This window comes from Phaethon aethereus, assembly GCF_964289735.1.
Source record: "Phaethon aethereus genome assembly, chromosome: 19".
Lineage (NCBI taxonomy): Eukaryota > Metazoa > Chordata > Aves > Phaethontiformes > Phaethontidae > Phaethon > Phaethon aethereus.
In genome coordinates, this window is record NC_138595.1 from 8,490,026 (window position 1) to 8,511,522 (window position 21,497).

Here is a 21,497-nt window from a genome sequence, read left to right on the forward strand (position 1 = left end):
GAGGAATTAATTGACAAGACAGAGATATCTGCCTCCCGGAGATCAAAAAGATGTGCCATTTTCCCTAAAGAGAAATTTCCTTCAGGGTCTCTCAATCTGGGCCCATCCCTGAGCTGGAAAAGCCAACCGAGGCAGACCACAGCCAACTGAGCCGGCACGCGGCCGGGGAAAAGGGGAGCGCTCCCGGGACGCAGAGTTAACGCAGTTCAGAGCATCCCCGTATCTGTTCTAGAAGACAGGACGCCCACGCTCCAGGGACAGCACAGGCCCACGAGGATTTGGAAGGGAAAAACACAGCGCGCGTACGGAACGTCAGAGCGCGCCCACGCCAGCGCTGCTCGCTGCTGGGAGGAGCCCTGCCATGCCGAACCCTCAGCCAGAGGGAAGAGAGACAAATATTTAGCCGTCTAGCTAAAGAGAAGGACTTTCCTGAACGGATAGAAGGCTGGGCTTGCTGGAGATGCTTATTTTAAAATAAGGTAAACAAGGTATGACACGAGCCCAGCTGTGCAACTCTGGTTGCTTCTTGGACCTGTGGAAACAGCTCCAGAAAGATTTTTTCAGCAGAAAGGGCAATTTTTCCAGAGCAGATTTTGGGATGATTATAAGAAACAGCCATTTCCCCCATTCCCCTCCGAAACTGAAGCGGCGCTCCGGCTACCACTAAAGCAACATGACATAGAGCTAATTGGTAAATGAGTATGTTTGGTCGCATTAATTGAGGCTGGGAACAGCCTTCCTGCAGCCTTGCCCCGCTAGCTCCCACCCCCTTGGGCATTGCTAGAATAATCCCAACAACTGGCTGGATTAGCAAAGTGTCTCTCTGCCCCCCAGGTTATTCTTACCGTATTAAAAATACAGTAAATAACCCCACGTTGGCAGCCTTAAGAGCTCCTTGAGCACCACTCGAGCATTGCTAAGACCTCAGAAAAGCCACAGGGAAAAGGATTACCGGTATTCCCTTTTCTCCCCATGGGTAAGGTGACTTCCCAAGACGCGTCCTTGTCCCAGGGTCACCCCTCTGTGCCCGGCCCTGCTGCAGCAGAGCTCCGCCATGGCACCAGCTGGAGCGTCCACGTTCCTGCAAACCGGAGGTTGGACAGCTTGCTCCTACCATCGCCCCGGGGCTGCTCCGCTCGGCCCCTGGTGCGCAGCAGGAACCGGCGGCACCCCCACGCTCGGTCCCCAGCACAGACCTGTTTGCATCCAGAGACCATCCCCTCTGCGGGCAGCGGCTCCTCCTGGCCACCTCCCGTATTTGCAGAGCCCCCTCGTGCTCTTGGCCTCGCCAAGTCCCCTCCTCCATTTTTCACTCCCTTTCACCAGGTCCTTAAATCTTCATTACAAGGCAGCAGGATCCAAGCGTGCGCGCGAGCGTGCCAGCCGGCGGGAGGTATCGGGGCACACGGCCGAAGCAGAACCACAGGCCCTCGGAGGATGCCGAGCGCACAGTTGGTGCAGGCAGATGCACAAACGCAGGCAGGATTTACCACCTGGGCACGGGCGATGCAGAGCGCAAGCCCAGAGCGGTAAAACTTCACAGCACAGAATCCCCTCGCCTGCTTTAAAAAATTAAAGAACTCCTTAATAAAATACATTAGCTGCAATACTCTTTCCCAATCTGCCGATATTTACAGGCGAGATGTGGGGCAGAGCTCAGGCTGGCGCCTGCTTCTGGGCATCCCAGCGAGGCGGCTGCAGACGAGCGAGGGGAGGCAGAAAGCACCAGCAGCAAAGCCTGGTTAGAAAAACATTGGGAACCACGAAACTAGACTGCAGCAAAGAGAATGGGAACAACCAGTACACCGGTCACTTCCAACAGTCCTCATAGGAACATCCCCTCGCACAAAAAATTAGGGGACTGAAAGTGCCAAGTCCTCAGAATTAACCTAAAATAAGACAGTAATGTGGTTATGTAGGAACCAAATTTAATTGTGTCCTTTATTTAAGTGCTATAAAATAAGAATCCAAACCCACTGGCTTCCCAGGGGCATGTTCAGATCCCACAAAGCTCAAGGGAAAATCTTGACGTAAATTTTGACGGATTGATGTCACTGGTTTTTGCTCTCTGAGTGCAAAAGTGAAGTTCCTGATTATACACACAGTCCATATAGTCAACAGCCACTGAAATAGCTGCATTTGCCCTTTTAAGTGCAATCTCTCACCTGTTGTCAAACTGTAGAGATAAAGCTTCTAATACCAAGTTTAGAAGCAATCTATGGATAAAACAGCAGCATCAGCATGTGCATAAAAATTACAGTCTTAAAATAAAATTAAAAATTAAAGCCTTAAAAAACCCAAAAGATCAAGTTTTGATCATGTGTTCTGTAACTTTCCTTAGTCTAAAAACCCTCCACCAACATTTTCCATCCTAGGGAGCTCTCCCAGTTTGGGTCATTTATCAGGAAATTAAAGTTTAAAAGCATCAGGTACATAATTTTAAAGGAGCAAAGAGATGAAAGAGGGAAAGGAAATCACCCTTAAATAAAATAAGCCCAAACTTGCCACTTCTTTTCAGCTTTGAGAACAACGTCCATGTGCGCTGGACTGGGTGCAGCTGATGGAGGGCAATCCCAGCTCTTTGGGAAGAGCACGCTTGGTTAGCAGATGTCCTCGGTGCACTAAGCCTTTCCATGTAACGGCATATCCCAGGGCTCCAGATCTCTACTACATTCAAAGGCTCATTGCACATTACAGGGAATATCGTGTAGTTCTTCTGTTTTACAACATTGCCCTGACTAAAGCCATCAATGCTGGCAGGATTTACACTGTGCAAAACTGAGGGATAAGAAAAGAGAGGGGAAAAAAGAGAAAAAGGCATAGAGAGTGACAGTGCTCACTCCAAAACGAAGATCTCATCCCCATTTAACTGATATCCGTAGAAATTTTGCTGTCAACTCGAACAGGAGCGGGATGTGTCCTGGTATACAGAGGTCCTTTACCCATGCATTAAATAAAACAGTCACTCTCAGAAATAAGACCTGGCTCTGATGCAATTTTTTTTTTCCTGATGCTTGAAATAGAGAATGCCAAAAAAGCAAGGAGGAAGTCTCCAGGGCGAGCAACCCATGAGACAACATTTGGTTTGCTGCATTAAAAATAAAACCACATTCGTCGGCCAAGAAACCCAACTACAAAGCCCACACGTGAAGCACAAGTAGAGAGCAAGGCACACACGGAGGAGCACACGCATGCCTCGCACAAGGAACGCGGCCGCCCACGAGGCCGAGCCAGCCCTCTGCCAGCCGCGCTGCCCAAGGGCTCACTCTTCTCCTTATTGCCACTCTGTTCCTCCTTCCTGGTTTTCTGGGTTGGTCTGTTTTGTGGGTTTTTTTGTTGGTTGGGGTTTTTTTGGTGGTTTTTTTTGTTGTTGTTGTTGGGGGTTTTTTTGCTTTGCAGGCCCTGGACTTGGCGATGAGGGCAGATGTGTGGACAACACCACGATGGGTACAACAGCAGCAGCACGTGAGCAACCAGCCTGCAACAGCCAGGCAGCTTCAGGACGTAGCTTCATCTTCACGCACGTCAGGCAGCTCCGGGTCCCTGCCTCCTTCTCTGCTCCCTTCTTTTCTACACAAACAGCAAAGAAATAAAGAGATTATAGGCACATACCAATGCAAGAAATAAAGCAGGTGGTTATTTTTTCCAACAGACAACCCAGGTCAACAACATCAATATTAAGAGGGAGTAGCAACAAACCAGCCTGTTGTGCTGGTGCCACGTTAAACAGCTCCGCAGTATCCCAGCTCGATGCGCTGCAGTGCTGTGCAACTCAAGCCTATACGCTTGCTTGGTCTCCGTGCCCCGAGGACTGAGCATTGCATTTCCCCAAGGGCTCTTCTCCCATCTGCAGCATCATGAGAAGGCATCTGGTTCTTGAAGAAAGTCTTACAGAAAATGTCTCCAAAATTATCTAGTTTGTATTTGGGGAGTTCTGGTTTGCTTTTCTTTAGTCTGAACTACTTTTAAAGATAAGAGTGATGGCTTGATACCGTAACTGTTTCTCCAAAGCCCCGCTGTAAATGGCAGTAAAAAATGTATGCTTCTACCACAACCCAGTTTTCCCTACACAAGAGCTGCTCGATTGATTTCAGTTTCTGTGAGTTTGTCCGGTCCCCAAAACAGCTCAGCACCTGAGAGAAGCAGTCCTTAAAACACAGCCAAGGTAACTTAACTTGCATTGTACATACACCATGACACCTTCAACCTTGTCCTCCTACTCCTAATTTTCAATGTCTTCCCGTGCCGGCTTGAGCTTTTTTTACTCCTTGAGGAGTAACACCTCCACCCGGCCCAGCCATCCATAGAACAGCCCATCGCTCAGATGTGACCAGAGAAAGCTGTCGCTGCTCTAGACTGAACGGAGAAAACGTGACACCTCCAGGTGCCATCCACAACAGCCACCAGCAGAGACCTATGGCAGGCAGATGACTTGCACCTAAAATGCTTGTTTCTCCATCATGAAGATATCCACAGGGTAACGGAGGTGATGCTACCCCAAGCACCTGCGTCTGCCAGGGTGCCCGGCCCCACCCACGCCAGCCCGGCTGCAGGAGAATCAGTCTGCATGGACCAGCCAACTGGGCAGTGGAGAGTCAGTGCTGCTCCATGTGCCTGCAGCACACAGTGTTCGGGAAGCGTGGGTCTGGCGCTCTGGGGTTATTGTCTGGCTGGGAACGACGCTGAAAGCACACGTAGGCCTATATGAAATTTTGCAGAAACCAGAAATAATAAAGAGTCACGTTCCCTTCTCCCCCTGCTCCAGCAAAGCCCTGTGACAAACATGACCTTGAGCCCAGAGCGTGGACCGTTTCCGTGTGGGGGAGGCTGAGGAACAGCCCCATCTTCGGCGCCTGTCATCACCCTCTTTAAATGATTTATCACCCCATGTAGCAGCAGAGGCTCCTCTCTCCGGCACGGCGCAGGCAGCCCCGCACAGCACGGCTCCCTGCCCGCAGCTGCTTGGTGCGTCCTGCCGAGCCTGCTCCGTGCCCGGGTGCATTCAACGCTCCCCTGCTGCCCCGAGCGGCTTCTGCCTCCGCCAGCGCCTTGCAGGAGGGTGCAACGCAAAACAGGTCGACACAACACCCGTGCGGTGGTATCAGCTTAACTCCAGTTACACGTACGGCGGTAGGGATCAAGGTGTCAGCGCTCTGCAGTCTGCACGGGAGCTGGGGCTTGTGCTGTAAGGTCCGAGGCCGAATGTGAATCTCCATTAAATAATTCTTTTTAAGAAAAAAGACTGTAATTCCGCTACATTTTTTAAACCCGAGGCGAGCGAAGCCTGACCCGTGCAATCACCCAGGAGAGCGCACCGCTGGTAACAGCTGCGGGAAGATCACAGCCACTCAGTATTTACACGGTGTGTTTCGTGCCCAGCAAGGAACGAGCCTCACAGCACTTCCCTCCGAAACGCAGGCAGCACGGCACGGGGATGGAGTGCGACAACCTACAAAGAGCTGGATCAGAGCATACCCATACTCCTGCTAAGTGCTTCATTCCTCCACCGAGTCCCCGTTAAATACCAATAATCTGCCCTTGTCTAGAGTGGTGATGTCCCCTTCTTCTCTATGGAAAAGACAGCAGCAGGCAGTGGCACCAGCTGCCACTGGCGGCACCACGTCAGTCCCCATCCTCCCCGCCTGCCTCCTCCTACCTATTTTTGGAGAACCTCTGCAAGTCCCTCCTCACTCGGAGCAGGCAGCATCCCGGCTCGAGCTCATCCATTCGTCTCGGAGCGGTAAACTAGACCAGCCAGAGCCTCCAGAGCAGTGCGGCTGCTCCCAAAGTCATCAGGAGGCTTGTGGTTGTTTCCTGGTCTCTCACCCCAGACCAGATCTCCCCAGGCCTGGGTGGAGGCTGTGTCCAGCCTAAGCACTAGATGCTGGGACTTACACTCTGAGCTCTTTGCAAGCAGTTTGTCACAGTTTGCACTGAATGTTATTTTGTTATTTAACAGAATTAATGGGACCAACTGCTTCCTAGAAGGGTCTGTGCAACAGGTCGGACAAATGACCATGACTTAAAGAAGTCCTGGCTGAGGCAGGGTGGGTGGTCGCACAGAGCGGACAATTTCAGTCAGCTCAGAGCCCTCCCAGCATGGCGTCAGAGACAGAAGTGCAGGGGAATGGTGGAGTGGCTGGAGCAGAGAAGGCTCTGCCGCTATTTCTTTGCATAACCACTAAATATTAAACCTAATCCCCAATTACAAAGTTCAGCCTTAACCTCTCCCAAATTCTGTGGTTCTTGGTTCTTCCTCCGTGAACGTGGGGCTGAGCAGCAGTTCCTGCTAAAACCCAACTGGCTTTTTTCACCCCTCCTCCCCTAAAGAAGGCTGAAATGCCAAAGAACCACAAATAATAATAATTAAAAAAAGCATACATAAACATTAGTGTCACACACAGAAAAACTGCAGTAAAATTGCTCCTACAGGGAGGAAGGATGGAGCCAAATGCTCTCACTACCACACAAATCACACAGGCTGAGGAGAGGACACACATTTCTACAGCACCCAGGGGAAAAACAAACACAGAATTACCTTAAAGATGGATGCAAGTATACAGATGTGTTTAAGAGGACTCTGTCCCTGAGAGCAAAACAATGAGACAAAGGAAGAAAGCAATCATGAAGATGATGGCAGCAGGCAAAGGAGGTTATATTTCTGTACCCAACAAGGCTAGCGAGCAGAGTGAAATGGAGGATGGAGCATCAGCCACGTTTATTTGCAGCCCAAAGGACAGATTAGGATTGGCACTGGTAGCACTGGTAGCACTGGTACAGACCCACTCCAGCCCCTACTGCTGCTGAAAGCTCCAGATTGCTTCCAGCATCCTGCTGAAGTCCAGCTGTGCTTTCCTTTTTTTTTTCCCTTTCCTGTAATTTGGCACCTCTGGGGGTTTTGTGTCCTATCACGGTCATGCTGTCACCACCACCACGTGCAATGGGGCACGCAGCGGCTGTGCTCAGCATGGGCAGAGCCACACGAGCATGGGGCCACTCACTGGAGGGTTTGGCTCATGGTGGGTCTTTGCCAGAGGAAAGTCCCATGCCACGGTCAGTGCCTTGGTCCATACATAGACTATGGTGATACCCACCGGCACTGCGGGGCACAGCTCTTCCCATGAGACACAGAGTTCTTCTCTTTACAGTGAAAATCGATATGGCTTTTGGTTGGGTTTGACTCTGTTCTGATAGCATCTATGTGTTACCTACCCAAAATCTTCCCAGGACTGGAGAGACAGACACGGAGCACTAGCAGAGACCAAGGGAGCATCTTCAGTGGAAACATCTGGCAAATCTAAACCCAACTTGCAGCCATTCCCTTGTCAGATGATGCTGTAGATGTGGCTGCCCTAGGGGGATCTCTTCAGCCTATTTTTGAGCAGCCCTATGGCACTGAGCCCTAGGACTTTCTCAGCACAAAGCCCCCACAAGGCACGTACCTCTCTGCTGCTTTGGGAGAAGCTATTTCTGCCTGGAGACCTGGGTCAGCCATTTTTTTACCTCCCACTCCCCCTGGCTTGCTCATGCCTAGCCTACATGGATAGTATGGCCCTAAGGGCAGTGACAGCTCTTTTGCCCTCTTTTTGGAGAGGCTGGAAACAGGGTAGGCCTTCTAAATACAGACTGATCCCCCATACAGGAGCTGACAACCACCTTTCATCAACAGTAATAGCAGCCATAATGGGAAAGTAAATTGGGTCTGTCAAAACACAGCAATTAATTTGATAGTTAGTAGTTGCAATAAATGAGAGTAATAAAATGTGGTGAAGCCAGTGCTGACTCAATTAGGAGAAATCTAGAGCAGGCAGAAGAAATGTAGCAAACACTGCTAACAAACCCAGAACCTAGCTATGAACGCTAAACAACTGGATTTAAAAAATACTCTGCAACTGGGGGAAAAAAAAAGTAAAAACGATCGGTTGCTTCTGCAGCCACCATTAATGACAGGCTTGAACCTGGCCATGTTCTGCACGATCTGCAAGGCTCGATGAACCCTGCATCTGCTGGGAGGTCCTGCACGAATGGCAGGATCCGGTGCCACCCAGCCACCGCACAGCTCGCAGGGTAACGTGACAGTTGGCAGCACTCACAGCCCGCTTCTAGGCGTGCGGAGGGTGCTCTCGTGGGAGAGGCAAACATTGCAAAACAAGAATTGCTAAACGGGGGCATCTTCATTTTAGTTCCTTCTATCTGGTGATTGTGCTTGCCATTTTAACAGCTGCCTTTGTAACTTTTCAGTGCTATTAACCAAAGCAATAAATAACACCCAGGAGAGGACTTGCTTCTTTCAGGTCTAAGGAGTGCTAAAAAATCCCTCTCTCCTCCCAGTACTAATTTAAGAACTATTTCAAATCACTGGTGTCTTAATGGTGTCCTCCAAAGGAACAAAGGCTGTGGAAACATGAAAGACCTCCCGCTATCACAAAGACTTCTGCACATGCAGCTTCTGCATGAAGCATTTCCAAGAACAGAGCCCAGCACACTGTGTACAGGTAATGCAGGAAGAAATTAAAAAATAAGATTCAACCACATGATTTAGTTTCCTCCTCTCCAAATACCAAAGAGGGAGCTGTTAAAATGGCTCCTTTCTCTTTGTATTTTCTTAAAGGACAAATCCATTTTAAGAACCACCAATTAGAAATACCAGAAAGCAGAATCAGCTGTCAGATGATTTCCTGCAGAATATAATCTCAGTATGGGCACAGATGTAAGATGCTTGACGCAGCAGTGAGCGGGGCTCTGGCAATTTCACATGCAGCCTAATTAAATAATTTGAGTGTGAAACTGGAGTTTTCTAATAGCTTTTCTTTTTTCTTATATAGAAACACAACAAGTTATTCACCACCTATAACTGGAAGGAGATGCAATATGACAAGAGGTGATTCACTTCTCTCGAAAGACACTGTCACTGGGGAGGAGAAGCTCTGTGGTGGAGAGCTTGGGAACTTGTGAGCCAGAGAGCGGCGACGGCTGCCGGCACTGCCCTTCTGACAAGTCCCACTTTTGGGGTCCCCTGTCCAGCTATGAGTGTGGAAATGGTCCCTGACATGCAGGAACTCTGCAGAGCCTTTATGCTACAACAGTACTATCTGTTCCCACTAAGTCCTAGATATTTATAGTCATGCAAACTTACTCAAAACTTATTTTAACTAACACAGTGCTATACGTAACATTTGCACAGATGTTATATTTTATACGTGTGTTAAGGGTGGTTTTACTACAGAACAACCCACTATGAATTAAGAACTGGATGGGTGTAGTGTCTAGCTTTCTTTGCCCCTGTGGAAATAACACTGTAATCAAGAGATAACTCTTGATTACCAATGAACATTCCCATTTAGACTTGGTTTACTTAAAAATCAGTGTCATTAGATTCAACAAATCTTTTTAAATTTAAAACATTATATCCAACCAGTCTAGCATTTTTCCAAGTTTGAAATAATAATCCACAGTCCTTAAAAAAGACATCCCTGCAGTAGTGTTTAACACACAACACTTTGCTGAAGAGACTTTGCCAATGTCTGTCTTTTAAACAGAAGGGTTTTGAGATGTGTTCTCAAACCTCCAGTTGTGCATGAATTAATTTAGGATAAAGTCAACTAGTACCGATGGCATAAGATTAAGAAATTAAGTATAGGGGTTAGCGCAGTGGAGAATCGGCACATTCAAAGACCATTCACATTTTTTTTTGGACATCTTCAAATTTAGTAAAAGTTCTTCCATCTCAGAGCAATGCAATACAGTGACCAGGAATGATAGTGAAGATACGGGCAGGAACGTGTGTCAAACGTTACTGGACCGACAGCCCCGAAACCTGGCTCTGAAAGGGATGGGTGACCAACATGAGGGAGAAAAGGCAAGAGCCAAGTAAAGGACAGAGAAATTCTGCCACCATCCCTGTACATCCAGGCCATTGTGTTTAAAATCTGTTGATGAATCTAATAGCAATTAATTTGTCTACTCCCTTTTTAATCCCAGTATAGTCATTCATATCCTGCCTCCTAAATATTCCATTGCAATGTGTTCCATTTCACAACTGGGTGTGTGAAAAAATACTGTATGTTTTCTCAAATGAAAGAGCAATGTCAAAATGTTCTCCACTGTCTGTCCATGTATCTCCATGGTGTGTCTGCCCAGACTTGGGCCCCAGACCACAGACAAACCACATCATCTCATTTCCAGCTTATAAAACATGCAAACTGCTCATCTGGTGCCTTTTCTGTTGTCCATAAAAAAAAAAGAGAAGAATTAAACCCTCCAATACATATCTAGGCTAGACCCTAATTCAACTTATTTTAGTTCACCAATCTCTAATGGATCTTCGATCACAGTGTATTATAAACAAACAGGTTAAAAAACAGATCCAAGTTTAGCACCTTATATGTGTTTAGGCAAAACCCATCTTACAGACAGAACTGCATCTATAAAAAGAGTACTTAGGCTGCTTGACTGCATTGGATTTTAACCCTAGAGGACTTGAGGTAGATTTTAGCCTCAGTATTGACTTAGAAAGGAGTTTTGTCCTTGAATGCTACGAAAAAGATTTGCAAACTGCTTCCTTCATCCTCCCCACACACCTTTACTCTGCATGTGGAGCAGAGCCAGGTAAAGCTGTATATACGTACATCAGTAAGTTCCCTGGAGCAGACATGGACCTCTCCTCCCGCCTGGTCTGAACCTCAAACGGATTTCCAAAGGAGCGTTTTCTTAGCATGGCCTTCACTAGGATCTTTGAGGAAGGAAAACAGATCAGTGAGAACAGCTGGACTGACATACCACCCCGTTGAAGCTAGTTCAAAGGAGTCTAACAACAGCTTCTTTAATAATTCAACAGACATTTAATAGCACCACAACTAGAGCATGAACTAGAGAAACGCAGAGAACAGCTATGTGACTTCCAGGCAGTGTCAAGGCCACTCGCCCAGGCTGCGAGCTCAGACCCCTGGACGCAGACCACTGCTGGCAAGAGGTGAAGCTGATGCTGCTGACTGCCACTCATGGTGGTCCAAGCCCGTGAGAAGGAGGCACCAGAGCTCCCCTGGGCCACCCTCCCAGGCAGGCATTTCCCAGGGAGTGCCACCAGCTCCTGTGGGTTCAAAGGCAAAGGCCCTGCTATCAAGGGGAAAGGATGGTGTTCATTCCCCCAGCCAGCTGTTGGGGCAAGCGTCTATGTTAACTTCACACTACAAGAGCTGGGAAAACAGGTCCTTGTTGTGCTCAGCACCTCTCTCCCCATGAAACCCCCCCCAAAAGGCACCTGCATCGTCGTAAATTACCTATAGCAGACCTCCAGCTGGCTACACACAAACTGCCGAGAGAGCCCTGAACCCACTCGTGGTTCCCCCAGGGCTGGCAGGCAAGTGCCAGCTATATACTCTGCAGGCAGATGTTCCTGCATCTCTGCAACATCACCTCCAGGTTTGGAGCTTTCAATTTGAGGATCCAAATGAGATGTCTTGTAACCTCTAGATTAATGAAACAAAACACCTGGGATGCTTCTGGTGTTCTGGGATGTCTGATGCCAGACACTTTGAGGGTGTCACCCTACAGCTTTTATGAAAGCAGCCAGACAGATATAAACAGGCCTGCTCACACAGTCAGGCCCTGCAGAGTCGGGATACTTCAGTACACAGAAAGTTCACACTGGGTTGAAAGGCCAAGTTTCTCATGCCAGGAGCATACATGTACCCTCTCCAAACCTCCTCCACTAGTTGAGAGCTTCAGCATAGTACCATGCTCTTGACCCATGCAGAGGATGCGGTTGTGGTTTATACATACCACAGCTGGCAAACTCGGGATAGTCTTCACAGAGTTCTTCACCTCCTCCTCCGTCACCTCCACCACAGTACAGTGCTCTTCCTCCAGCGGCAGCGGCTCCTCGCCACTCTTGGTGAGCCACGGATGCACCTGCATGGGGAGGAACACAGACACAGCTGTAGGTCTCCCTTCTACAGAGCGCTATGATGTCAGTGATGAGAGAGAAATGGGGGCACAGGACAGGTTACAGTGGTAAGCTGTCGGTATTGCTCCATTTTCCACTTCCAGCGATGTGGTTCAACCAGCTCCCTTGGAATTACCAAGATGGCACCCCTAATGCTAAGTGCTGTGGCACTCACTGCCATCAACCGGCATGTTGGAGGAACCCGGCACCCTCTGAATCAAGTTTGAAACACTTTGAAAATATGAGTTATTCAGAGCTTTTTCATCTTTTTCTCTCATAGGCACACATTTCATCTAGGGTTACATGTGCTCACTACTTGGAAGAATCAAGATCATCTATGCATCTGCACAAACATGGGTTTAGGTGCTTAAAATGGGTCTCAGTACTGAGGCTTCACGCTACTGCAATGGCCTCCTGCCTACATAAATAGTAAAATAACACTCCTTGCCACCTGGGCAGCACATAAACCTCTGCACACCCACAAAGGAAAGAGAAGGCAGTTTCCCACCATCCCTCCCTGTTGCTGCCGTGCTGCTGTGGAACGGCGCTGTCGGCAGGATGGGATGAGGGTCTCTGCTACCCAAATGCAGGGCTGGATGTTTTGCCTGTCAGGGAGAGCATCCTCCAGTGTGGTGGCTAGAAATGCCTGCCTCACCCTCCAGGACGAGGAGTTTAATTAGGATGGATACGCACTGCCTACTGCCATTTAGATGAGTTGGATGCAGGTGTCCAGAGTGTTCTCCAAGGGATTAGTGATCAGCTTCTTTACAGCGCTTAAGTTACATTTTTCAAAGATCATTAATTGTACTTACAACTCTTTTCAAAGGCACATCACCATGTCCAGCCTTAAGTGAAAGCAGCGCACTAAACCCTACAGTCTACCCGGGGCTTGCAAACATTTCAGCCAGGGAGAGGACTCTGCCTAGCCATATGTTCAATGTTCCTCATGCAAAACGATTTGCTTGATTTATTTTCATGGTGAACAGCAATTCCAAACCCAGCTGGCAGAGCAGTTAAGATATTTGTCCAGCCTAAACCCCATATATAATTTTACTGCCTCATTCCAGCTTTTGCCATGTTTATCTTCAATGTAGACATCAGACATGTATCAACTATAAATGATCACATCTAAGAAGCAGCATGGAGCTAATGCTCACCAGCACAAGAACATTTGTAGCCATGTCAGGATTTTATCTTGCAAGTAAGGAAGACGAAAAAGGAAGAGGAGAGGAGTCTGAAAACAGGGGAAAACAAAATGGAAGAAATCCAGGGAGGAGGAGAAGGAAGCCTGGAACAGCCACTTAGAAACATCTAACTATGCAAGAAGCCAAAGCTGGAGCCCCAATGCCATGAGGCCAACTGTATGCTACTTCACAATGAAGCAGCTCCTTGGGATTAGCCTGTGAATACAAATACAGGGGGAGATGTCTGGAGTACATCCGCCGCAAGTGTCGGGCTCTCCTGTAATTTCTGGGTTGGATTCCTCTGGCCAAGGCCTTCAGTGATGGTGGCAGTCACTCCACAGCCACCTCTGCCAAGGAGCTGCTTGGCTATCGTCTTACTTGTAGGAACAGCAGAGGAAAGCTACCCGTTTTCTACTGCCTTTCATAGGATGGTTTCCTTGGTTGTGAACATGAGAAAAGCAGTGCTCAAGGCCCTAGGCTGAGCCTAGCCTGGCGCTAGAGACATGTGCTCTTTCAGTGCCCAACACAGGTCCTCAAGCACATCAAGCACCTTCAGTGCTCAGCCAGGGATAAGATCCAGCACCCTGCTCTGCCCTTCTCCCCAGGGTTCTTACAGGGCTCAGGTTTCCACATGAAGTGCCTGCAAGAGCTGCCAAGTGAAATCACTTAAATACAGCTCCAAAGCAGTTCCCACCATCACTAGCTGTGGCCTCCTGGGCAGGGAAGGAAGCAACATCACATTTCTTCTCAAAGTTCAACTGTCCTGCTGTCAGCTTTGGTGGCAAATGTGCTGGTGTTGGCCTGAGACAAAGCAAGGAAGAACCGTGTGCCCTGCAGAGGATGCTGATGGATCTCTATGGAAATCTTGAGAGCACTCAGCAGGTCCAAGGCCTTGGTGCGGGGGTAACATGAGGACAGAAAGCCTACGCAGAAACAGAACGAAGCCAAGCCTTGTGAAACATTATGCTCTACCAGGTCTATTCGTTCTCTGTATTAATAGGTGTCTCCCAAGTAAAGCTGGTAGAAGGAAACGTGCTGCCTTGAGGCCATTGATCACACAAGCAACCAGAGGAGGAATACACTTCTAGCCCCCGTAACACAGGTCCAATGCTGACAGCACAGGCTCTGCAGCTAGCAGTCCCCATGACAATGTTGATTCTCCCAGGGATTCGCCAAGGATCAGCCTGCTTTGAGTAATTTTAATTTAAATAAGTAAACAAGAAAGCTTTTGTCAATATTCCCCAAGCAAGCAGCAGCAACAGAGCTGTTACACATGCTGCAAAATGAGCACCCTCCCTTTCCAAGGCAGCGTGCCAGAGAAAGCTCCCAAAACAAACACTGGGAACAGCTCTGCCTCATTAGAAGGTACCAAAGAAACAAGAAAATCAGCTGAGACAAAAGACTATAATATCAATGTCCAATTTACCTTAATTTCAGGGACTGTTATCCTTGTTTCTGGATTTTTATCGAGCATGCGTAGGATCAGTTCCTTGAGCTCTTCACTTATGTGTGCTCTGAGTAAAGAAAATAGCAGGGTACAGTTAACAAGGGAATTGTAAGTGCTCAAGGCATGCACAGTCCTTACTGCAGTTACTTGGTGGAGAATCTGCTCTGCTCAGAAGGTATTTTCTCTGCAAACCCAGATGGAGAAAGGAAGGTCTAATTGGCTTGGTTCCTTCTTGGGCATCACGGTCACTGCTACGGGGTTTGGTTATCCTGCTCTGCTCGCTAACACAGCTGCACACTCTCAAAGTGCAGGACAAGGGATCAGGTGAATGGATCTAAGGACATTTTTAAAGACAGCACATTATAGGGGAATTTCAGAGGACAGATTCTGGGACAACAAAGTGTTGCTGAGAGCAGAACTGGAGTTGAAGTCTATGATACAAGAAGGGCACAACTTGATTTGCTGAACCTGCATCATGAGCTGGACAAAACATCCCCATTTGACATTCAAGTTCCCAGCTAAGCTTGCAGGTTGTATTAATTAAATTGCTTCCATGAACACGGATGGCAGCCAGTTTGGTAACTCAGTATTTCCCACCTGTATAGCTCAGCCTTGGGGTAACAAAAGGAGGTAATGAACAGATGTGACTAAGAAATACATCCAATTTTTTAACACTATTTCCAAGATCTAAATGCTAGTGTGCTTGAACCCAGAAGCCACTCTATTCACACGGAGCCCTTGGTCCTGCAGTCTGTCCCTCTAGTCCAAAGGCTTCAATGACTTCTGTTGCTAATGATGCAAGGCAACGTCTTTAAAACACACTTGATCTGTACGATCAAAGTGCTACTGAAATAAAATGCCAGCGTATGACAGAATCGTATTAGGCAGTTGAAAGCCTGTCTCACAAATGACTTCTGAGTAGCTGCATTTCTGCATGGAGATGGAATTTGGCAGCATAAAATGTCACTCCCCAGCAGGGCTGGATTTCAGATTGAAAACACTGATGAGGACCAGGTGCTATGTCCACCTCCTCTGCACCCCCCACAAGCAGAGGAAGGAATAAACCTAAATGAAGGCCACACCACAGTAGGGGATATTTCAGTCTAACGAAAACAGAGCTGCTGTTTAATAATTTAAGAATACTTTGGTTATGGGATCTTTAACAAACAACCAGGAACCACTGCTCATTCGGCGAGAAGGGGCAGAAAGTGGGTTCAGTTTAAAGTCTGAGCACTTTCAGAGTTGCGTGAAGGGTCTGCAGTACACTGCAGGTCTGCAATATGGCCCAGACAAGGGGAAAGGCAGGATGAGTCCTCAGAGACTTCCCACTTCCTAGGCTGCACTGCAGGTGCCAATTCCAGTGGGAATGGGAAGAACAGTGCTGCTCTTGAGATGAGCTCCAGGCACAGAGGAACAGCTACAGGGAGTGACAGTGCATTTAGCAGCTCAGAATAAACAGACTCCTATGGGAGGACCACACAGAGATGCAGGTGAGATGGTGTTTTTAAAATACTTAACATCAGATCTGTGCCAAATGGGCAATGGCTTTATTTAAAATACAAGAAATGGACTATATATAATCACCTAACATTTCTGGGCAACAGATTGATTTCTACACAACATAGGGTTACAGGGCTTTTCCTTATGATGTTAAACAGGATCACAAAGTGTCAGGTGAGTTATAGCCAGGTGACAGACCACATCACCCTGTCTCTGTTTTTCCTTCTCTGCATTCTGGCAGGGTGCATGCTATACCTGATGACATTTTTCATCTGAAAAGCCTGCACTATCTGGAATTTCTCACAGTCACAGTCCTGTAACAGCTCTCAGGAAAATGCCAAGCATCACAGAGCTCAGCACCCATTTGGGAGGGCTGCCAGCACCATAGATCATTTTGCAGCTGCCCGCAGATCAGAGAACATTGTCCAGGACTTCAGCTCTTCACCAGGAGGGACTACACAGAGCTTCTGTCTCTCAATACATATCTGGACAGAAACTTCTCCAGCTTGCTTTTTAGTCATGCCAGGATCATCAGGGTGTGAGCTAACCCCATTTACCTTGTGTCATGCCAAGGACTCATTGACATGAATAAGAACTCCAGAGTGATAAATATTTATCCCAGCGTCTCTAAGGGACGGGAAGGGACAATGACGCCGGCACAGTCAGCTCCATCTCCGTCCTAAAGTTTGTCAGGAAACAGGCAATGAGTTTCCATGGACTGTCTGCAAACAGGAATGTGTCTTTTGTAGCCAAGGTGAAATAAATTGAAACCAAAATATTCCTAACTGTAGAGAGGTGCTAATTCTGTGGGAGGCCAGTGTGGCCCCAGTCCAGTGAATTCCAGCTTTATGTGCATCCCTTACTGCCTTTATCTAACAAATAGATGTAGTTTAGATAGCTGTCAACACCCAGTAACTCTCTGCTCCTCCAACAACATAACAAGGGGTGTAGCTTTTTTTAGACTGGGAGAGCAGGTCACTGAGAAATCCAAATAAATCATGCAGTCGAATTATTGCTGAAGGAAACGTCTGAATGAAGAAAAGGTTCTTAGCACAACCCAGTTAGCCCATTAAATGTTAATAACTAACTGCAGAGACAGATGGGAACAGTCACTTGTAAGCTGACTGCTAACCCAAATATATGACGGCTGAGAGAGGATGGGCATTTTGCCAGGACCCAAGCAAGCAGAGAGAAGACTACCAGGGAAACATAAACAGTTTTATTTTTTTGGTGCAGTGCTGTCAAGACAAAGTCCTGCCCCGACTGCAGAGCAACCAGTGGGAACACGGCAATGTGGCATGACCAGCCTTTGTGCTCTTAATGCCTGAAGCCTGATTAGCTGTAAAACCTCACCAATGGCACAGGGCTGGCTTGCCAGAATTGCTCTATACCCATGACTGGGGCCTGTGTTTGCCATCTAACAAGTGGCCTGACCTTGTGGCCGCAGGTCCTCAGGAGGTGTGCTCCACACAGTCCTCGGTGTGGGCTCCACCAATCTGAGCAGAGATGGCTCCATCTGAGCCATCTGCAGTGGCTGTGCTCCATAGTCAGTGCAGAAGTAATTAATACAGCCCGTGGAGCCTGGGGCATGAGTCACCCCATCTAAAGCAGATGTCTAAAATAGGGCAGCCTGAGTACCCACTGTTTTCTGCAGACTCAGAAGGAAGCCTGGGATTGCCAAGGTAGAGAGGCCCAGCCCTTCGCTGTAGTTGTCTTAAAAATTCAGTGAGCCCATCACAAAAAAAATCATGGTGGATAGACGCATGTATTGCAGACTGCCTGACAGCATGCCTCCCTTCCTCTCTCATACCAGCTGTGCCTTTCATTAGAGTTTTAATTTCTTCATGCTTGTTTTAAATCAAGTCATTTTATCTCTCTTTATTAGAATGAGCAATTGGGTGAGGAGGGTAAAAAATTCTTTGCCTGACTACTCTGCTGATTTAGGAAGGAAAAAAAAAGAGTCCAGCTTTGGCTACTTCATCTGATAGCAACCAGAAGAAACAAATTAATCACCAACAGAAAGCCAGCAGAGGCCTGAAGGTGGATGAAGTGCTGAAGAGTGGCCAATACACGAAGGGAAATGCGTGGTGGCTCAGTGGCAGACTGAGCACACATCGAGTGTAATCATCTCCTACCAGGCTCATCTGACAAGACCACAAACACTCGCTGCTCACTCAGTGATACTGAACTTCCCACTGCTCAAACAGCATGTGAGTGGCCTTGGCTCATCCCCCCGCACCACTGAGTGCACTTCTGTGGGTTGGAGGACGCGCTGTGACTGGGCAGCTGGCCATCCCACCTAACACAGCCCAGTAGTCTCCACCACGCAGCTCTGACAGTGGCCAACATGGTTTGCTTTCACTGACCAAAGCAGGGTCAGGGGCAGCCTCTCAATATCAAATAGGCAAATTAATTTCTGGTTTTTTTTCATAAGTAGCCCCAGTCTACCAGCACACAAGACAAACCCATATTTTCCTGGAGTGTGTTGGAGGAGGCAGAGGCATAGGGATGCACCTAGCTGTGGCTGTGTATCTCAAGACAAGCCTCCTTCCATCAGACACTTCCCTCAGCTCCAAGGTAAGTCCACAGAAGAGGCATGTGCTTACTTAGGCTGAGACCGAGGTCTATAAACCACACTGCTTTTGAAAACTAATACATTGAGTCATTCTGGTGGCTACCACATGGGAGAAACACAAAACCCTAACCAAGCCGTGCTTCCACCATCTCCAGGGTCAAGTAGCTGGGGCAGAACTCCTTAGACCGATACTGAAACCCCTCCACTCCCAAAGATTTCAAGACCCATTTCCTTAAGTCCCTGTCTGCGCAACATGGACACAGGAGCAGCAGAGGCATCTGGAATGCTTCAATAACATCTGCACAAAACCCACATGAAGGACCCAGGAGAACACAAAGCACCTTGCCTGTCCCTCTGTGGTGACCTACCGGCATTTATGCTGCACAGTGAATAACACTGAAAACTGATATTATACAGTAGCTGAGTAAAGTTTACTTACTCTTCTGGAAACTCTACAGGCTTGTTCTTGATCCTGTTATGAAGACCCAGAATATATTCATCTATAAAAGGGCACTGTAAAGCAAACAAAAGATTTTCCAGTTGTCAAGAGATCCTAGCACTGCTTAGGCATTTGTCATTCACATAAAAGTAGTATACTCTGTTTGCACTCACTCGTTTTTATGCAGAGATGGAAATAAATAAAATCTCCCCACACAAAATAAATTGATTTGTTCCTCATTAAAAAATGCAGAACAGCAGCAGAAGGGTCTAGAGAATACATAATTGGATTGGGATACCTCCCTCCATCCAGCCTACCAGGTGACCATGAACTACTCATTTTCCTTTTCTTTGCTCCACTTCTACCTGCAAAATGGAGATACTGGTACCAGCTGGCTTGTATCACTGCTTTGAAGTCTCTGTGACAAGCATCATTTGGAGCTAGATACTACTATTAAAACACTTGGGTTTCCACTTTAAATTCACATTTCTGGATTCAAAGCATATTTTTCTCCAGCACAACTTTTTACACTGGATTCATTTAGATCCAGATTCTGGTTCTTCGTACCTGGCAGGGCAGGCAGGACTGGCAGGTGCTTAACTGAACTGCGGTGATACTGTGGGGGATGCAGGAGCTGCGTATTCACAGGCCCTATGAGTATCTGCATCAAAACTGAAGGAGCAGGTACACTTGTTTTAGTGCGTTGTGTGCTGCTGGCAGGCTCTGTCTCAGCCTGCCTTGCCAGATTAAATTATGAAATATAAAATATGTACAAAGTGTGCAATATTTACTGTACAGGATCACGTGGAAGAGACAAACATGTCCTTGGGCTTGGCTTTATATCCTCTCCTCCCTTCCTCCAATGCTTGCCACAGAGGGAAGTAATATTACTACTACTGTGAGGTTATACCAGAATATAAAATTAAGGTTATACCCTTTCACTTGAGGATTTGGCCCAAATAAGACATATTATAGACACAGGTCAGCAAATACCTTCCATCCTGACTTAGCTCAGTGAGATCACACCAGCAATGGAGCTAGTTCTGCCTCTGCCATCTCCCCCAGCCACTTCTTACCCCTGAGCTGGATGCCTTATGCCTATGTGGGAGCATAAAATGTCACTCCCCAGCAGGGCTGCAGTGGTCCATGCTTGGACAGGAGGTTCAGGTAACGTATCTGCACACACAGACCACATGCACCTGCTCGCCCTGGGAGAGCATGGGTGGGACAAGGGCCTTCTGGGCACAGGAGGGGGAAAAGCCATGACAGAATATGGAGTTTACAGAAGAGCTGGCTCTGCTAAAGTGGCCTCCCTCTGGCCAACTCAGCTCTAGCAGTCAAAGCTTTCTGTAATCTGGATCGCTAAAGTGCCACAGTGGTTTGGGATCAAATCTATGCCTCTCTCCAAGCTGCATCTGGCTTGTTTCTAAATACAGGCAATATGGATAACCCCCTGACAAAGTGTGGCTGGTACTACTGATGCTGCTCTGAGTACCGAGACCAACTCTAGAAACGTTCCTTTCCACAGATCACAATGTCAGCCCCTTCTCATCCGCAGGGTGACTTGGGAAAACAGGAGCTGCAGAAGGTAGGTCTTGTTTCTAATATTTGCCTTTATTTGGAAAGGAATGATTCAAAAGCCAGGCGAGCCATACAGGGCTCCAGCATCTGAAAGCCAGCTTACCTTCCCGTAAACAAAGCAGTACAGGGTAATTCCCATGGCCCATACATCAAGTGCCTGAAAGAAAGCAAGCGCAGGCAGTAAATGAAATGCAACGCAGAGCTGGATTTTCCCACTGACTCACAGAACATTGTTTGTATGCATTTAACATTTTCTATTTTATTGTGCAGAGTCTCTCTGAAGTTGGGCTCCTAAAGGCATCTGTAGCATGCCTGGGGAATAAGGACTGTGCTGGGCCAGACACTCCCACCCTTGTCCCTGCTGTAGAGCGCAGTGACCAGCAAGCAGCCCCTTCTTACAGGAGACAACACCATTCAGAGCTGAATCAAAAAGGAGCTAAACCTCAAAAGTCTTCTTCCAGGCAAAAAACCCACATGAGGCCCTATCTCCACCATCTGCATCACAGCACTTCACAGTGCCCCTCGCCTTCAGAGGATCAAGACAGGACCTTGGCATCCAGCAGTGCCCTGTGCCTCTTCATTATTTTGGAAGGGCATCAGGAGTTTTCTCCCTTCCCTTTGGGCAAGGAAAGGGCTCTAGCATGGCTCCTGTCTGGGCAGAGTTCTGCAGGAGTCTGTCTACCCGCTGCACAGAACAACCAATGTGAGTTTTGCCCGGACTGAACACAGAATTAGAGCTTCGGTTTTACTTAATAACAACCCCAATTTGCACCATAATTCCTGGGTGGACAACATGCAAAGGATGCAGGTGTGATGCTGCCCTTTGT

At 47.7% G+C, this 21,497-nt stretch overlaps 1 protein-coding gene across 1 annotated transcript in view; it reads right to left on the minus strand.

The window, feature by feature from the left end:
- Positions 1 to 3,061: 3,061 nt before the first annotated feature.
- The window catches only part of CAMKK1 (calcium/calmodulin dependent protein kinase kinase 1), a gene marked incomplete at its 5' end in the record, with an annotated part of 59,880 nt that continues 41,444 nt past the window's right edge, over positions 3,062 to 21,497 (minus strand). Inside the window, 6 exons of the mRNA XM_082008511.1 lie at positions 3,062 to 3,570; positions 10,629 to 10,732; positions 11,782 to 11,910; positions 14,555 to 14,642; positions 19,090 to 19,163; positions 20,774 to 20,827. Of these exons, the coding sequence (XP_081864637.1) occupies positions 3,498 to 3,570; positions 10,629 to 10,732; positions 11,782 to 11,910; positions 14,555 to 14,642; positions 19,090 to 19,163; positions 20,774 to 20,827 (522 nt within the window). The 3' untranslated portion in view covers positions 3,062 to 3,497. The remainder of the gene's footprint in view (positions 3,571 to 10,628; positions 10,733 to 11,781; positions 11,911 to 14,554; positions 14,643 to 19,089; positions 19,164 to 20,773; positions 20,828 to 21,497) is intronic.